Below are 19870 nucleotides of genomic sequence, written 5' to 3'. Positions count from 1 at the left end.
TGGGTATGTGTGCTGATGTGTATTGTGTGAGTGCATGTGTGTATGAGTGTGTATGTGTGAGTACTTGTGTGTATGAGTGTATGTGGGAATGCATTGTATGTGTGAGTGTGTATGTGCACACATGTGCTTGCAATAAAGTAGGTTCAGCCATAAAGAAGAATTAGAGTATTTTTTATTTCCTTAGTGAACAACAAATATTAATACATATTCAGAAACAATTCTGTGGGCTAATCGTTTTTATTAACTCATGCCCTTGAAAGACATTTGTCCTGAGAAGTTTCAAGACATGTTGTCACAGTGGGGAGGTAAAGAGGAAAATGGAGATAGGACTTAGGTTTTGAAGGACTGCAGCAAAACGTCAAGGTCCACAGAGAAATGAAAGGGAATTCTTTTTGCAAGTTAGTTAAGTGTTGCCTGCTCTGTAATTGCAGAAGCCATAGTGTAGGAAAGAGAAAAACCTAAGATTATAAAGGAGAAACATATGTGGCTGGGTATGATGCAGACCAAGAGGACATTTAAGATGCTGATGCCTGGACCTTCACTCAGACATGCATTCTGCACACCAAGGAACTTCCTCAGTCATTGCGCATCAGACAGTAACCTCAAACTGGATTTTTTTAACGGTTGTTTCTAAGCCTGAAGGTGTTCAGTCAATATATTCTGTAATGAAGAGAGCTCGGCAGAGAAGCTTGGGCCTCAGAACTTCAGAGTATAGTGCACGTGCCAGATGGTTGACTTTTCTTCATGTTATCAATCTCTTGACGAAGTTTCTTGCTCTCGTTCTGAAATCCTTCTTTGAGGAATTGTTCCTGTTCCTAAAACAGAAATAAAGGCTGAGATCAGATCATGTTCCATGGGCCCCAGTGTCTCACAGGCTCTGTGGAACACTTTTACCTTTAACATTATCTTCCACTCTCTGTCTCTGTCTGTCTGTCTGCCTATCTCTGTCTCTCTCTTGTCTCCTACAAAAGTTTATAATTTTTTTCTTTTGTTCTCTCCAGCTCTAGAAATGTAGCAGTTCTAAATACCAGCAGTCTACAACCCTCAGGTCCAGTACATACATCCTTTGACTCATGTAAAACACAATTCTCTATAAAACCAGGACACAACTCTCTATAAAATCAGCACACAATTTGCTATAAAATCAGCACCAGCTTGCCTATCCTTTCATCATCTCTGAGCTGTGTGGTGTGGACTCTCACACATGGAAGGTGATAAGGATGGGCTCAAACAAAATCAAACATTACTACCTGACTCAAAATCAGGGTAGGTGTTCAATCAAGGAATTTAGTATGTACTCAATATGTTAGTGACAAAAAGAGGTAACAGAAATATGTTGAAGCAACTGGGATCTGCAGTCCTCACGGGATATTCTGTACCATCATGGAGACTTGGCATGGATGTAGAGGAATGCAGGGTACTTCAATTCTGGTACTGAACCCATGAGCTTGAGTGGGTAGATGGTTAGGGATGCTTCCAGAAACAAGATCATACTAGGTGTAGCAGAAATGAATTTCCTATGGGTTCCATTTAGTAGAGAAAATAAGCTGTATAATGTTTTAATTACCTTATATCTCATGAAATTACAATGTCTCTATCTAGCATACCCAAATAATGCTCTAGAATTATTAAATCAAATTAAGTAGGAGACACTTGAGCAATTCCTAGCCACTGTCTATGGACAGCCTAATAAAATGTTTTCTTCAGCCATAAACAGCTCTTACCCACTAGACAGGGCTGGAGTTAAGCAGTAATGGAAAGAAAATATATCAGAGTATCTGAACCATTTACTGTACTGCAGGAGTCTTTATTGTGAAGGTCTTACTTCATAACCTAGGCTAACTTTGAACTAGTCACCCTCATACCATGGCCTGTTGATCAACTTGCATTTTGGTTTTCTCACTTAATTTTTGGATTTATTTATGTTATTTTAATTGATAAGTGTTTTGCTTGCAGTGTATATAAATTTACTACCTAAACGCAGTCCCTGCAGAGGCCAGATGAGTAGGTCCAATTTCCTGGAACTAGAGTTATGGAGCATTGTAAATCATTGGGGACAAGATCTGGGTCCTCTGCAAGAGAGATAAATGCTCTTAACTACTAAGATGCTTTTCCAGCTCTTGGACACACTTATTTTTGACTGGGGAACAAGAACAAACTGAGATGATACGGCATATTACCCGAAGTTTAAGAGCTATGATTCTTTCCTGTTCGGCTCTTAGATTTTTCTGTTCCTCCTTCATCTTCTCGTTCAGCTGTTTCACGTGCTCCTGGTAACTTTTTTCCTTCTGCTGCATCAGCAGCTCAAACTTCTTCTGCTTTTCTGCTAACTCTCTGTTTGTAGCTTCGGCAGCTTCTGCCTTTATACGTTCCGCTGAGCAGGAGAAGCAAAGAATACAAAGATTAAATTTTAGGAGTTTCTTTTGATTTGTATCTCCTTTAAAAAAAAATCTCTTATCTTCGATAAAATTTCTTGTGGCAACTTTTATACGGAATAACCAACTAATAACAGGTAACCATGCATGCCAATTAATAAAAAAACAGCATGAATGATGCTTTCAATTTTTCCCCATAATTGAGGATTCCACATGGACCAGTGTTGCTAAACGTGTCAAGAGCTTCCACCATCTGCAGTCTCTTCAGCATTTCTCACCTTCAATCTCCTTTGCTGCCTCTGTGAGTGACTGATCTGTCTTTAGAAGTGTTTCAACAACATCTTCCTTGGACTCAAGGTACTTTTTCAGCATCACTTCTGCCTAGTTGTATAGAATAAGATAGAGACAAGACAATGTGTCTGTTAATTGACATTGATATCAATTGATTTCAATCATTAATTGAACTGCTATGTTGCAATTAAAATAGCTTCCTAAGTTTAATGAATCGAAAACTGACTTAAAGAATTCCCCAAACCCAAATCCAATCCTTTCCCAACCCCATTTTTTTGTATCTTATAACTATTATGAACTAGTTGGTATCTTTGATCTCTTTTCTTATCTGTTCCACATAACTCATACGCACTGATTGTGTCCATTTTAGCTTCAAAAATGTAACATCAGCCTTTTGCTTGTCATCTGCTGTATCCAAACCTCAGAGCCCTAGACTTGCCTCTGCTTAAACTACTGCTCCAGACCATTTATCTTGACGTTTCTAGAACTTTGCCAAGTTACTTAGAGAATGTTCCTATTACTCCAATGCTCAAAGATGACTTTATAGTTCATCCAAAAGAGTATCAGGCATTTTTTCAGAGTCCTCTAGGATGCTCCTTGTCTGGATTAAGATATTCTTTATATCTTGCTCATCTCTACTTTGTTCATTACCTCCCAGGATATCGGGTCTTCTGCTACATCTGAAATACGCATTCATTTACTTTTACTGTTGTTGAGATTTCAATCTCCTACATAGCCAATAATCTTTCTAACATCTTTCAACAATTTGCTAAATCTTTACCTATCAAAACAGTAAATTACAGTATCTCATAAATATGGGATATCCATGGGACTAAATTATTTTGAAAGGTGTATAATCAGAAAAGTCATGATGCACCTTCAAAATCTTAAGAGAAATTGGTGCACTATTCCTTTATCCTTTTGGCACTCCTTTTTGTTTCTGGGTATAAAGTTTAAGTAGAGCCTGACTCTCTTGCAGCTATTTTAGAGCATGAATACAGCCTGGAGATCATGTTCCTGGACTAAAGTTCTTGTGGAGAAGAGAGGATAAAGCCTGGAAACAAGTAGATGTTAGAGCTAACATAGAGGCACTGGGTTCTTCCTTCCTGACTTATTGACCTAAAGTAAAAGAAAAATATCCAACCATTTAAAATACACTGTTATTTGTAGACAATACAAAGTCAAACCCAATGTTAAACTCTATTTCCAGTGTAGAGTAATTTAGACCTGATGGATGCTGATGCTGCTGTTGTCGGCAGTTGCATTCAAGGTGCAGTACTCATTAGCTGTGAGTCTTGTGATTCATTCTGACTCATTTTCTGTTTTGCTTTATAGACACACTAATAATAATGCATGGATTATGTGGTGGTGTGAGAATTAAGAGTATCAATTTCTGAAACACAGGGAGAGCAATCTAAGTGCTAACTGCTATTAACACCATAATTATTTTTAATCTTCTTGTCTCTTACAATCCAAGAAGCTCTTGACACACAAGGCCAAATAAATCATTTTAGACAATTAGATGACCAAATGATTGACTGAATGAGTGAATTTCACAAATATTTCTATGTATTCTAGTTGTTTTTCCAAGAAGAAACTGCTGTCTGTCTCATAGCTGGCTCTCTGCCTAGATGAATGCAGGACAAGGTCACTCTTCACCAGCACTACTGGGTCTTCCTCATTATTACTGACATTTGGAATAGATGCCTCACAAGCCCTCAAAATGGTACCAGTTACTCAATTTACCTGGAGCCCCTTCCCAGGAGCCTGGTTATACTTTTTCTCTAGCTCTTGTTTCATCTGAAGGAAAAGGTAGTAACCTCCTGGTTTAGAAAATGTCCCTTGTTTTACTTCTTCTTCCAGAGGTCCAAAAATATCCTCCAGCAAATCTGAGCAACGAGCTGATGACAAATCCATGTTCTTCTTAACAAAGGCATCTCGCTTTGCTACCAGCAGATTCTGGGTAAGAACAAAATGAGAAGAACGGTTGAGAGGAGAGAGATAATACAGCAGACTACTGGAAAATGTCCAAATGGAGCCAGGTTCTCATTGTGAGAATCTCCCGGAGAAGGGAGAGTGCTGGTTATAGAGACTCACACCTCACGTTTGATTTCCGTTAGGCCTTTCCCCCTGTTTTCCTGCTTCATAGATATTCTCAGAGCACAAGTACTGCTTCTCAGGTTGGAAGCCTTCATCTATTCAAGTCTTTTATTGAAGGAATATTAGAGCTAGGGAGGCCTGTGTGGCCTCCTGAACTTACCTTTTCGAGGCTTCATGACCTTAAAGTTTCTTTGTCTATAAGAGTAGAGTACCAAAACTAAACTCAGTGGTCTCTTGTCAGATTGTGTGAGGAGCTGTACAGAAATACCTAGGCAAGGGTTATGGGCTATGTGATGCTCTTTAATATGGGAATATGCCCCTGTATTTTCTCACCATGTAACCAAGAAAATACTGATGATGCTGTGAAGAGCATAGTAGTGTTTGGAAAGCATAAGAAAAGAATGATATCTTCAAATGACATTAAGCAAATATCTAAATAGCAGGCTTTTTTTTTATCTCCTTTAGATTAGAGGGCAGTCAATTTCCTCTTCACATTGACTAGGCTGTTTTATCAGAACCTCTGAATGAAACCACATGTCTTTTGCAAAATCCTGCCTTTATATTCCAGAAAGCATTGGCACTGATCAAACTGCGAAACATCTTCTGACTGGTTTCTCACTGAGCATTGGGAAATACAACTATGCAGTCCTTAAGAATAAAGACTACACATTGGGATGGATATGCTAAAACTCTCAAAGAATAAAAATATACATTATGAAAAAGCAAATAAATGATCTTTTATAAATGCTCTTTGTGCAATTCTCTCAATAGCTGAGAACATGGCTCCCAGAAAAATATAATGTTTCAATAATCACTGTAAATATGTGTGCAGTGTCACTGCCTGGGAGACTAAGAAAAATACTCATTCCTCAAAGGGCCCATGTTTTATTTTGTCTTATTATTTTGGGTACCATACCTACCCCTAAGTCTTTCTGAAACTTTTGGTCTACATCCTTGAAGGAATTCTTCAGGAAGATCTCAATGGCCTCACTCTCAATTGGCCTATGCAGGTCCAGCAGCTCCTGGAGGGTTTCTGTGGGCATCTGGATTTTCTTGATGATTTCTTGATGGATGATTAGAGGAATCATCCATGAAAGCCCCAATACAGAGACTGGAGAGATATGTCAGTGATTAGTAGCAGTTAATGTTCTTGCAGAGGACCTGAGTTAAGTTCTCAATACTCATGCCCAGTGGTTTACAACTTGGTGAAGTTAAAGTTTCAGAAAATATGTTCCTTCTGGTCTCAGCTAGCAGTTTATATGCAACAATACATACATGTTGGGGTCCAGGAATTGCCTCACATACCATGCAAACACCGATCTCTGGAAGACAGGAATAGTTTTTAGAGTATACACCCAGGACTGGTTATTTAGGGTCATGGTTCAGATTCAGAAACTGAAGCATGTCATTGAGTTATAATTATGTAACTAATATAATATATAGTTAACTGTGGCATTTGAAAGTTTCCTAGTAATAGCCAGAAACATATGAGAAAGTTTCCTTATACTGGCAGGATATCGAGGTAAGAGTTACCTAGGCCTTAACAATACAATTAATAGCAATGAAGTGAAGCATTTGAAACTTCTACTTAAATAACATTCCAGATAGTAGTGAGCACCCCTGTTGTTGAAAAATGAGTGTATCTAACATGTGTATAAACTGAGCTGCATCGGATACACTAGTTCACTGATATGCTGGTGGAATTGATAGTGACTTAGGGTCAGTAATTGGGAAGGGAGAGGAAGGAACGGTACAACGAGGGAGAACCAGGAGAGAATAGGGAACATCAGTGTCTACTGGATAGCAGTCTCCAAACAGCAAAAAATAAAGTCTGCATCAACGAAGGCCATATGGACTAGGAGGTTGATAAAAGGAGGTAGTGTAGTTCGACGATACCTGTTTCAAAGGAGGACATGTTTCCAGTGGCAAAGGATGAAAAGGTGATTGAACTGTAGGTTGGAGAAACATTACTGACACTTGAAGTGCAGGCTAAGGAGCAATCATCATCTCAGAACTCTTGATGAGTTTTCAGGATAAATATTACTGTAGCATCTAGTGGGCAGTCAGGATATTACTAACATTTAGAGATAATGATAATACTGATTACTGAGAACATGGGTTCTGAATCATGTTGAGGATTTAGACAAATGCAAGACATGGATCCAGAGAATGATGCTCTCGGCAGTGTACCACTCTGTTCATGGCAGTGCATGATGTAAGAAGTCTGAATTTGTTCTGGAAAGTGAAGCAAACTCACACGAGAAGTATCAGTGGACTTGTTAATGAGAGATTTAAAAATACTATGGTCCTTGCCTATCTACCTGAATAATAGTGATGCTTTTCTTTCTAGATTTAGAACTATGTTAAATCACAGCAAAAGGATACTGCAGCTGCTCCATGGCCTGCTGGTTGATGGTTCCTATGCTGTTGTAGATGAAGGTACTGCTGAGGAGGACTGCCAAGGCAAAGATCCAGCAGTCATTCTGGTTGTCTCCCTGCAGGTCAGTGAGTGAAGAAGAGTGACTAAGAGACTGTCCATCAACTCATGTTGGCAAAGATGGCCTTTGTCTGTCCCTCATCAACTATGGCATCAAAGGTAAGTTATTTCTATACATAATAGTTTTCTAGCTATACAATGATTTTATGAATCTTTGATTTATGCTGCATAATTCAAATAAGACAATGTACACCTATGTATATGAGAATATTAAGAACATCCACACTAAAAAGTCATGTTGGCCAGTTTCTAAAATCTAAGCTGGCATGCTGGGTTTCACTCACAGGACATATTATGTATGGTAAGGGCCATCTTAGTACCAGTGACAGTAAGGTCTTTTAATAAGAGTTTTGCTTGTCTCAGTAACTCATGCTTCTCCATAAACAATGATGTTGTTGGAGATCTTGCGTTGTCATCCTCTTGCTGATAGTCCTTTGTGGAAGTTACTATTTTTTAAAAAAATATTTTTTAATTCTTTGAGAATTCAAAACATTATACTTTCATCATGGTCCCACACTGAATAGTCAGCCATGTTTATAACACGTATAGGGAAGTTCATGTTGTCAGCAGTTTCAGACATTCTATTTTGATTTAAAAGAAAAATGACTAAAATATTGTTAGCTATAATTTGAAAGCTAATCTGCTATTCTTGGCTCTTAGACAAACTTGAAAAAAATTGTTTTCTAATTATTCAGAAGCATAAATCCAGGAGTAGTGTTGGGCTCTGCAAGGTGAAGTACTGAGAAGTTACAAGGAGAATCTGAAATATTTAATTTTACCTTCTCAACATCTTCAAGACCCTCAGTGTCAAGCAGAACTAGGGTGTGGTCTGCCTTCTTAGGGTGAGGCACACACCACATCCAGATGCCCTTGGTGTGAGACTGCACAGTGGAGCCCAAGGAGAAGCCTGCAAGACAGAAGGGGCATGGGATGGGTTGGGGAGTAAATGGTGGTGCTTCCTGATATTTCAAATGTAACACTTTTGTTAAATTTTAAAGGGTAAAATAACTTTAGGTACTGATTGAATTACTAGCCTAGAAATAAGGGATTTGCATTATCTAATGTTAATCAATGTATTCATTTCTTAGAGCTAGGTATTTGTTCATCCTATATGGACAGACTAGCAAATGTTTTATAATTCTTCACTAAGGAAGTTATCCAGGTGCTGGTGGCACATACCTTTAATCCCAGCATTTGGGAGGCAGAGGCAGACAGACCTCTGAGTTTGAAGTCAGCCTTGTCTATAGAGCAAGTTCCAGGACAGCCAGGACTGTAGAGAAACCTGGTCTCTAAAATATTTTTTTTAAAAAGAAAGCTAACTTTCTCAATGAATGTATTAGTTCTTTCTCTAAAACACACCTACAATACCTTTCAGTTGGAAAGCAAAGGCACTGTCTAAAAAAACCAGTGGAAGAAGATGGCTCAATGGTAAGACAGTATCTTTTCCTAGTCCTTGCTCTCTCTGACACACTTTCTTCACATCAGCTTTCAGGATGCTGGTGACATGAATGAACAGAAGAGACCCACCATTGCTTTGTTGGTGGCACTCACCTGTCCTCTTCCCAGCCAGCTTGTTCATCAGGTAGGATTTGCCTGTGCGGTAGAAGCCCACGATTGCCACCACCACCACAGGCTGGTTGATGGCCGACAGGATCCTCAGAGCCTCCTCATTGATCACGAGGTCGGCATCAGTGTTCTCAATGAGGCACACAGGCTTCAGCATGTGAATCTCAGAGGCCATTTCTGGGGTGTTTTTTTTTTCTTTAAGAGGAAGATAAATTAGATGACAATTTCTAGTCAGTTAGATATTAAATATTATGTATTAATATTTTTTCTTCTTTGAAATGTATTCCTTGTAGACTTCTAAGAATTCTGGAGCCCTGTGTGGCTGTCCTGTAGATTGGTCTACTATTTCTATTTACATACAACTAATTTGAAGTTCATAGATGACCAGAAAATGTATGTACTGGGTTCAAAAGGTTGCACAGGCCATTTCCCTAGCTTTGTCCGATCCCAGAACCCTACATACTCTGAGTGTAGTGGCTGACGTGGTTTGCAGCATCTTTACAACACTCTAAGGAGGCTGCATACCTTGTGCCTCCTCTATGCCTTAAGTTAAATTTTTACTAATGCCCTTTCTGTGCTTCCTGATCTAATCCAGAATCCCTCCTTTATCTTCACACCTCTTCGGCTTCTCATCTTCAGTAGATCCTCGAACTTCCTTTTCTCCCCATTACTTTATGTCTTAGAGGAGTAGATAGCAGTTATCTTGTAGAGTAGCCTTCGATTAGATAATATTTTAGTTTTTCCTTAATGTTAGCTTGAAATTCTACTGGATTTTACAGGGTAAGAAGGTCCCAAAACGAATATTCTTCAATCCTCACTGATCAAATCAAAGGATGAATGATGTGAGCATGACTTGCTCTGATAGTACTCTTTTGAATACTGTCTCTTGATTAAGGGGCTAACTGCCAAGAACTGTTAACCATTTTGTAATTAAAATTACCACTTGATCAGCAAATAAATACTTAGGAAAAATGTCTAGGGTTTAATCACCAGAGAAATATGAGTGAAAAAATGCATTGAGGTTCCATCTCACCACACTGAGAATTGTCCTCATAAAGAAAACAAATAAGAAGGGCTTTCCAGGCTACGGTAATGAGAGCCTTCTGAATTGACAGTGGGGAATGTAAACTGTTGTGGCCACAGTAGAAAGCACTATGGAGGTGCCTCAAAAACAGTTAGATCCACCAAATGACCAAATACTACTCTTGTGTGTGTGTGTGTGTGTGTTCGAGAGTGTGTACATATGTGTGTGCATGTGTGTACATGTGTACATGTGTATGTAGGTATATATGTGTGTACATATATATATTATGTGTGTATACAAATGTATATATAGATGTATACATACATATATAAAGATAGATGTGTGTATATATATAAATATACATATATTTAAAGCTGCATTTAGAAAGACACTCAGCACATTCAACTTCACCATACTTTATGTAGTTTCATCACTGCTTTCAGACTCTACTAACAATTCAAGCTTTAAATTAACCACTACTTACAGTTAGCTGTCTACTCTTATACACCACATATTTATTAATTGGGGATCAACAACAAGTAGGAATATTACTCCTACTTTCATTCATTTATAGCAGTAGAGGCTGATGAGTACTAATTTCATTCTGTGTGCCTTAGTACTTTGTGACTATTCCTAATCATACCGCCTGGCTTGTTCCCTGTGTGCCTTCAGGCTCATTCAGCTGGATCCTGTGCTTGGCTGGCAGACGTGAGAGTTTCTCCCAGAGCTTTGGTTCCTTTCATTGCACAGTGGTACTTGTACTGAAAGTATCACATGGAGTATATTCATTGTTTCAAGGTGAAACAGTATCTTCTGGAACATGATATGGTCTTTAAACTCAGCAGAGTGGTTGGTGGCATACACCTTCAACCCAGCACTTGGAAAGCAGAGGCACATGGATCTCTGAGTTTGATGACAGTCTGGTCTACACAGTGAGCTCCAGGACAGTCAGGGCTACACGGAGAAACAATATCTTGAAATACAAAGCAAAACAAAACGAAAGGAAGAAGAAAAGAAAGCCTGCATAAAATCCAGCAGTCAAAATTCTGCCATAGATTGGTGAGAGGCTTGGGAAACCCCGTACATAACTGAGGTGGCATTGGCTGTGAATGGGTGCTATAATAGGCAGGGTTGGTTTGCTTTAGTGATATGGCCCCTGGTAAGTGTCCTAAAGTCCACTAGGTGGCCTTATTCCCATGCCTGAATGAGCTGCAGTAACTTGACTCAATGAGGACCTGAAACTGTGGAAAAGATAGAGTGGGAGATGGGTAGAAGGAGATGAAGAAAAGGGTAGGGAAATATAAACAATCAAAAACACATGACGTATATGATGTTCTCAAGGAATGAAATACACACAGACACACATACATGCATGCATACATACATACATACACATATATATACATATATATATTCATAATAGTTTACACAAAGATTTTATAGCTTTCTAGATTATAAATGGGAGAACTGTCTTTTTACAAATTCCAAGCAGCCTAACTTACTTTTGTAAGTTCTGGGATTTTTTTTGTCTGAGTTTCATTAGACAGTAAAGATTATCTAAAATGGTACCGAGAAAGCAATATGAACATTAAAACACATATGCCCTCAATATGGACTCTTTTACTAGAGTTTAATTATTTTGTCATAGTAGGGACAGGGACAATAGGAGAAAGGTTGCTTCAATCAACCAGCCCTGTCCCACTCACATCGTTCAGCCTCCTCTTGTTAGGGTAGACCAGCAGTCTGGGAAACCCTTTTCCACCCCTGCCTTTGTGTTACCTTTAGCAAAATCCTTTAGAGAAGAATTTCTGACAGCTTAGCTTCGGGTCTGGCTGCAGAGTGCTCTGTAACGCGTCTTTCACAGAGGCTGTGACACGAACCCTGTAGTAACCTAGGTCGCCAGAGAACTTGTGAGAAGTTGGCTCTTTAATATGAGCAATGCTTAAGATGAGGAAAGTGAAACTAAAAACTTCCTATCTGGGGATGGGGGTGGAGGGATGGGGATTTCCCTGGGAGGAGGGCCTGGAGGATTTCCAAGTAGAGATTGATAGATGATGCAGTTTTATACCGCAGATCTTGAGTGTTTAAAAATCCAAGGTCATGGGCTTACTAAAGAGGGCATGATTTTGAAATCATTTTGTTTCTGTCTTTTTTTTGTCCATTAGTGTTTGTTTTGTGAAGTTGCTAGCCCCACTCTGCTGCTGCACACAAAGTTAGCAAGAGGTTGTACAATTCAGCAGTGCACATGAATCATTTAAAAACCATTTCTCTGTACTGTGAAAGAGTAAAGATGGAAAGAAAAAGGTTGGAATTAGAAGAAACTGTGAAGGAGGAAGGAAGGAGAAAGAGAGGGGAGACAAAGAGGAAAGGAGGCAGGGAGGGAGAGAAGAAGGGGGAAAGAAGGGAGAGAAGAAAGGAAGAAGGGAGAGAAGGAGAGATGGGGGAGAGAAAATGGAGGGAAGGAGGCAGGGAGGGAGACACGAAGGGAGAAAAGAAAAAAGAGAAAATGGGTGAGAAGGGAAGAAGGCAGGGAGGGAGAGAAGGAAGGAGGAAAAATCACTGAAAGCGAAAGTGAATCTGGGTTCCCACAAACATGTCAAATGCTGGAAGATCAGCTGACTTGTTCTTTAGTTAGTTTTTTTTTTTTTTTTTTTTTTTTTTTTTTTTTTTTTTTTTTTTTTTTTTTTTTTTTTTTTTTTGCCTTTTGGACTAGAATAATTTCTGTTAACTTTATATACAGTCCCAAAAACAATTTTAGCACCATTTGAATATTTGTCAGTCATATTAAAGTTAAAGGTAAACAAAAGGGTTTTTTTTTTTTTTTTTTGTTTCTAATCTTAAAGGGGAAGGTTTCCAGTTTCCTTAGAAGTGAGCCAGAGTACTGTCCCTAAACTAATAAGTATAAATAATATCTCTCAGAGGCTGAGGAAAGCCTCTGTTGCTCTAAAATGCTGAGACAAACTTCTGTGAGTCTCTAAACTCAGGCTGTGAATGGCCAGGGAGTTGACAAGCCTTGGACACTGTGGCTTCAAGTTCTGAAGACATCTAATCAACCCTCGTGCTGATCTACCCACTGCCTAGTACTTAAAACCTTCACTGCTCTTCCTTAGTCTGACCTAACACAAATCAGACAATAATTGAGGATTCTGTCACAGAAATCCTAGAAAACACTTGAGAGAATCTGCAATTCAAATCTATAGTTTAATAGACATACCCTGAAAAAAGGACTTTATTTAGCAATAAGCAGACTTAAAGAGGCAGAGGTACTCAGGAAGAAGAGCAGTAAGAGGATGAGAAGATAATACAGTTTGTGAACAATACCCTGCAGTTGGGGGATTTTATGTTATTGCCCTTGGATTGGGTGTGGGGAGGATGGAGCACAGAGTCTCCTCTCACAACTCAGTCAAACCTTGACCTTCTGAACCTAATGCCTCAGCCTCCTGATATACATTGTTGATTGGACCACAAAAACTAAAAATTAAAGCAGTACAGCCAGTTCTGTTGTCCTCCATCAGGCCTGCCTAACAAAAAACATCCAGGTCTGCAGAACAAGAAATTACCAGGTAAAGGGCTGTAAAAAGGTTTTCCAAGCAAATGTACCCAAGAAGCAGGCTTGAGTAATCATTAAAATTTCTAATAAAATAGACTTTCGACAAAAATGAATCAAAAGAGATGGGAAGAACATATCATACTCATAAAAGGAAAAAAATCCACCAGGATGACATGTCAGTATTGAACATACATGCTCCAAATGAAAGGGTACCCACATTCATAAAAGAAACATTACTAAAGCTTAATCCACACATCAAAACCCACACATTAACAGTAGGAGGATTAAAAATCCCACTTTCACCAAGGGACAGTCATCAAGACAGGAGCTAAACAGAGAAATAATGAAACTGAGGTTATGACTCAAATGACCTAACAGTGAGGAGTTCATTTTTAATTGCCCATTCAGAAAGTCTTGTTTTGACAAACTCAGTCAATATCTGATCTCCTGTTTTTGCACCTGAGTCCTGGGGTGCATATCTTCTTTATGACTTCCCTTAGTCATTTCTGTAACACCTTGGAATGTGCCCTAGGCTTTAGAAAGAAGGCTTTATCTCAGAAGCAATTAAACTGCCCTATTATAAAAGGAACTCAAATGTCTCTGTGGATGTTGCCATTTGAAAACAATGGTAACCCTTGTATGTTAAATGTTTCTGCAGAAAAAACACTCCATCTTTTCATACTATCTGATTCTGGGGTATTTCTTCATCTATTTTCAAACTCTTACAACAGATATCTACGGACCCTTTTACCAAACACAAAAGAATTTATTTTCTTATCAACACTTCATGAAACTTTCTCCAAAATTGATCATATAGTGGGTCACATTATCAAGTATCAACACATACAAAAAAATTGAAATAACTTCTGTATCTTACCAGACTATCATGGTTTAACATGGGACTTGAACAACAACAGAAACAATAGAAAGCTTAAAAATTAGTGGAAACTGAACAACTTCCTACTATATGATTACTTGGTCAGGAAAAAGAATAAAGTAACAAATTAAAGACTTTCTAAAATTTAGTGAAAATAAAGCCATGACATACCCAAATTCACGTGATACAATGAAAGCAATGCTAAGAGGAAAGTTCATAGAACTGTGTGCCTTCATAAGGAATTAGAGAATTCTCATACTAACAATTTAAAAGTACAGTTGAAACCTCAAGAAAAAAGGAAGCAAACTCATGGTTGAAATTATTCAATTAGAAACTGAGAACAATACAAAGAATCAACAAAATAAAGACTGGTTCTTAAGCAAATCAACAAGATAGAAAAACCCTATCTAAAGTAACTAAAAGGCAGAGGGACAGAATGCAAATGAACAAAATCAGAAATGAAAAAGGAGACATAACAACAGACATTGAGGAAATCCAAAGAATCCTTAGGTCTTACTTCAAAATCCTGTACATTGAAAAACTGAAAATCTAAATAAAATGCATGATTTGAAATAATTTTCTTGATGGATTGCACTTAAATCAAGATCAGATAAACTATATAAACAGTCTTAAAACCACTTATGAAATAGAAGCAGTTATTAAAAATCTCTGAACCAATAAATAAATAAATGTCCAGATAATTTTAGTGCAGAATTCTACCAGACTTTCTTAGAAGAGGTAATACCAATATTCCTCAAACTATTGCATAAACTAGAAACAGAAAAAACATTAATTACCAAATGCATTCTCTGAGGCCACAGTCACCCTGATACCTAAACTACACAAAAGAGTCAACAATGGAAAAGAACTTCAGACAGATTTTTTATGAACAATAATGAAAAATACTCAATAAAATAAATGCAGACTGAATAAAAAAAAAACCACATTAAAAATATCATCCGCCATGATCAAGTAGGCTTTATCCCTGAGATGTAGAAATGGTTCAATTTATGAAAATCATTTAATGTAATCCACCATATAAACAAACTAAAAGAAAAGATAAATCATATCATCTTATTAGATGCTGAAAAGCCTTTGACAAAATCTACCACTCCTTCATATTAAAAGTTCTGGAGATATCAGGGATATAAGTGCATATCGAAACATAATCAAAGCAATATACAGCAACCCAATAGTCAACATCAATTTAAATGGAGAGAAAATTAATATCACTAAAAATATGGATAGGACAGGGCTGCCTACTTTCTCCCTATTTATTTAATGTGGACTTGAAGTTTTAGCTAGAATAAGACAACTAGAGGAGATCAAAGAAAAACAAATTAGAAAGGAAGAAGTCAATGTTCCCAGGTGCTATGATAGTATACATAAATGACCACCAAAATTCTACAAGAGAGCTCCTACAGCTGATAAATACTTTTAGCAAAGTGTCTGGATACAAAATCAATTAAAAAAATCACTAGCCCTTCTTTATACAAACGACACTTGGGCTAAGAAAGAAATTAGAGAAACAACACACATTACAATAGTTAGAAATAATATAAAATATAAATATAATATAAAATAGGTGTAACTCTAATCAAGCAAGTGAAAAATCAAGCAAGTAAAAGACATGTAAGACAAGAACTTCAAGACCCTGAAGGAAGGTATCAAAAGATGAAAAGATCTCTCCTACACATGGATCAATAGAATTAATATAGTGAAAATGACCATCTTACCAAAAACAACCTTCAATGTAAATCCCTTCACAATTCCAACATAATTCTTTACAATCCTTGGAAGAGAAATTCTCAACTTCATATGGAAAAACAAAAAACACAGAATAGCTAAAACAATCTTGTACTGTAATAAAACCTCTGGAGGCACCACCATCCCTGATTTCAAGCTATTCTATGAGGCAATAGTAATTAAATCTACATGGTATTGGCATAAAAACAGACTGGTTGATCAATGGAATAGAGTCAAAGACCCAGAAATAAATCCACATATATATGATTTATGACAAAGAAGCCGAAACCATGCAATGGAAAAATGAAGAAATTTTCAACAAATGGTGCTGTTCTAACTGGATGTCTGCATGTAGAAGAATTCAAATAGACCCATAATTGTCACCCTATACAAAACTTAAGTCCAGGTAAATCACAGACCTCAACATCAAACTAAACACACTAAATCTAATAGAAGAGAAAGTAGGGTAACTGCCTTGAACTTATTGGCTTGGAACAGGTGACAAATTCCTGAACAGAACATCAATAGCTCAAACATTAAGATTGACAAATAATAAATAGAATCTTATGAAATTGAAAAGGTTTCACAAGGTTAAGGAAACCATCAAAAAGACAAAATGGCAGCCCTCAAAATGGGAAAGGATCTTCACCAAGCCTACATCTAACATATGACTATTATCCAAAATATATAAAGAAATCAAGAAATTGAACATCAACAAATCAAATAGCACAATTAAAAATGGGGTACAAAACTAAACAAAGAATTCTTAACAGATGAATCTCAAATGGCTGAGAAGCAATTAAATAATTTTTTAATTTCCTTAGTCATCAGAGAAATGCAAATCAAAATGACCATGAGATTCCATCTTATACCCATCACAGTGGCTAAGATCAAAAACTCAAGAGGCAGTACATGCTGTTGAGAATGTGTAACAGGGGAAACACTCCTTCACTGCTGGCAGGAGTGCAAACTTGTACAACCAGTTTGGAAATCAATTTGGGAGCTTCTCAGAAAATTAGGAATAGTTTCATCTCAAGACCCAGGGACACTATTCCTGGGTATATACCCCAAGATGCCCCACTATCCCACAGGGACACTTGCTCAACTATGTTCACAGCAGATTTATTTATAATGACAAGAAACTGGACAAACCTAGATGTCTCTGAACTGGAGAATGGATAAAGAAAATGTGATAAATCTACAGAGTGGAATGGTTTTTGGCTATTAAAACATAAACATCATGAATTTTGCAGGAAAAATAGCTGAAATTTGAAAGTAACTTCCTAAGTGAGGTAACACAAAACCAGGAAGACATGCATGCTAAGTACTTACTTATAATTTGACATTAGCCATAAATGCAGGATAACCAGCCATGCTATAATACTCAGGTTCTATGTGGCTGAATAATAAGGAAATCCCAAGGGAAGATGTGTGACTCTCACTCAGAAGGGGAAACACAATAGTCATCAGAGGTACATGGAGAGAGAGAACTGGGTGGGAGAGGAGATGAGAGTTATGGTGATCAGGTTTGGAGGGAAGGGGGCAGGGAAGGGTTGGGAGTGAGACTGGAAATCAGTGGGGGGCATCTCTGAGACCAGCTGGAAAACTGGGTTGGACAAGCCTACAGGGAGTCTATAGGGGTGACACTAGCTGAGATTCCTACCAGCAGGAAATCTAGAAACTGAACTGGCCACTTCCTGTAGCTAGGCAAGACTTCCAGTGGAAAGAGGGGGACATCAACCCACTCATAGCTCCTTCAACCTAAGATATGTTCTGCCTACAAGATGCACAAAGATAAAGATGAAGCAGAGATGAGGGAATGGCCAAGTAAAGACTGGTCCAACTTGAGACCCATCTCCAATAGGAGAGAACCAACCCCTGACACTATTAATGATACTCTGTTATGCTTGCAGAGAGTAACTTAGCATAACTGTATCCTGTGAGGCTTCATCCAGCAGCTGATGGAAACGATGCAGAAACCCACAGCCAAACATCAGGTGGAGTCTTATGGAAGAGTTGGAGATAAAATTGAGGGAAGTCCCCGTCAAGGACTCTACAAGAAGACCCACAGAATCAACTAACCAGGGCCAATGGAGACTCCCAGAGACTGAAACACCAATCAAAAAGTATGCAGGGCTTCAACTTAGCCAACCCCCAATTTGTAGCAGATGTGAAGCTTGGCCTTCATGTGGCTCTACTAACAGCTGGAGCAGGGGTTGTCTCTGATTGGATTCCCTTCCCCTACCTGGACTGAATGGTTGGGTCTCAGTGGGAGAGAATATCCTTTGTCCTGCTGTTTCTAGATGTCTTAGAGTGTAGGTGGTACCCTACTTGTCTGAGAAGAAGGGGAGGGGTTTAGGAAGGGGATAAAATAATTATAACAGCAGAACTGGAAAGAGAGAAGGAAAGGACGGCAATTGGAATGTAATGTGAATAAAAAATAAATGACAAGAGAAAACAACAACCAAAAAACAAACAAACAAAACCTAACCAAATAAAGAACCCAGCGTTGTCAGAACTCAGTGCAGCCAGGTACCTAAAGTTTAAGGGACAGGATTCTTTGTTGCTCTGCCATTAACTCTTTCTGTTTCTTCTCCATCCTCTCAGTGAGCTGATCATGTGAGCTTAGTAACTCCTTTCCTTCTGTTCCATCAGCATCTCATGCCTCCTTTGCATTTTCTCCAATGCTCTGTTTGCAGCTCCTGTGGATTCAGCTTTTATACGTTCCACTGAGGGGGGAAAAAGCAAAGGAAATTAAAAGTAAATTTGGCACACTGCTTTTTTTAAACTACTTTATGGAGTCATAACCCTGAAAACCAGCTAATAAAAAGGGAGATAGTCATGTCTACTGATTTAAAAACAGCCACCATGAAGCTAAGAGTGACATTTGTCATTTTTTTCTCTACAATGATGATGTCACATGGACCAATATTGCAGCTGATGTTAAGAATTTCCAACATCTGGAATCTTCTCAATAGCTCTTACCTTCAAGCTGTTTTGTTTGTTTGTTTGTTTGTTTGTTTTTTCTGTGTGTGACTGATCCATCTTTAGAAGTGTATCCCCACATCCTCCTTGGACTCAAAGTACGTCCTCAACATCACTTTAGCCTAGATTTTGAAGAAAGTTAGAATGAGAAATACTTATGAGTTGAAGATAAATCATGCTATACGTTTTTAATCAAATTTAATTTTATTAAATATGCTACAAATACCTTGTAATTCAAAGAGTATTTTAAGTTTAAGGTTTTAAAATTAATTTGAGATCACCTTCAGACTGGATTATTTCCAACCATTCAAATTTTGGTAACAAGTCACTCCATTCATCTGTCAGCGTCTTTGATGCTTTATCCCCTGAAAGTATTTATTTCATATGTTACCCTCGGCTTATAGTGTTGATTTTAGCTTCAAAAATGTAATCTCCTTTAGTTAAAAAACAATTTGTCATACAGTATATTCTGATCATATGCTCTCTTCTCCCAACTTGTCCCAGATCTTCCTTGTTTCCTTACCCACTGAAATCCATGCCTTTTCCTCTTCTTTCCTTAAAAAAAACAAACAAAAACAAACAAACAAAAACAAACAACCATGTAAACAACCCCTCACCAAAAACAAAAACAAAAAACAAAAAAAAAAAACAAAACAAAACCAGGAAACTGTCACACACAAAACAAACCCACTAAAACACAAAAGTGTAAATCATAATATACAAGCAAAAAGACCAATAAGACAAAAAACAAGGAACACCCGAACACAGGAAGATAAATTTCTACGGTAATACCACTGAATTTGTTTTCTTTTAACCTTGCACTTTCCAGCATGAACCCTGCCCTGAAGTATTTACCAGG

The 19870-nt window shown here is 37.9% G+C and overlaps 1 protein-coding gene across 1 annotated transcript in view; it reads right to left on the bottom strand.

The window, feature by feature from the left end:
• Positions 1-236: 236 nt before the first annotated feature.
• The window catches only part of LOC308420144 (guanylate-binding protein 3-like), a 50103-nt gene continuing 30469 nt past the window's right edge, over positions 237-19870 (bottom strand). Inside the window, exons 14-22 of the mRNA XM_080916050.1 lie at positions 8815-9024; positions 8043-8170; positions 7152-7261; positions 6663-6742; positions 5687-5877; positions 4413-4625; positions 2654-2756; positions 2181-2374; positions 237-815 (exon numbers count right to left, since the gene is read on the bottom strand). Coding sequence (XP_080772176.1) covers positions 705-815; positions 2181-2374; positions 2654-2756; positions 4413-4625; positions 5687-5877; positions 6663-6742; positions 7152-7261; positions 8043-8170; positions 8815-9024 — 1340 coding nt within the window. The 3' untranslated portion in view covers positions 237-704. The remainder of the gene's footprint in view (positions 816-2180; positions 2375-2653; positions 2757-4412; positions 4626-5686; positions 5878-6662; positions 6743-7151; positions 7262-8042; positions 8171-8814; positions 9025-19870) is intronic.

The sequence above is a fragment of the Micromys minutus genome (assembly GCF_963924665.1).
Source record: "Micromys minutus genome assembly, chromosome: 4".
NCBI lineage: Eukaryota > Metazoa > Chordata > Mammalia > Rodentia > Muridae > Micromys > Micromys minutus.
Note: the sequence above shows the minus strand (reverse complement) of the source record. Positions and strands in the feature narration are given on the sequence as shown.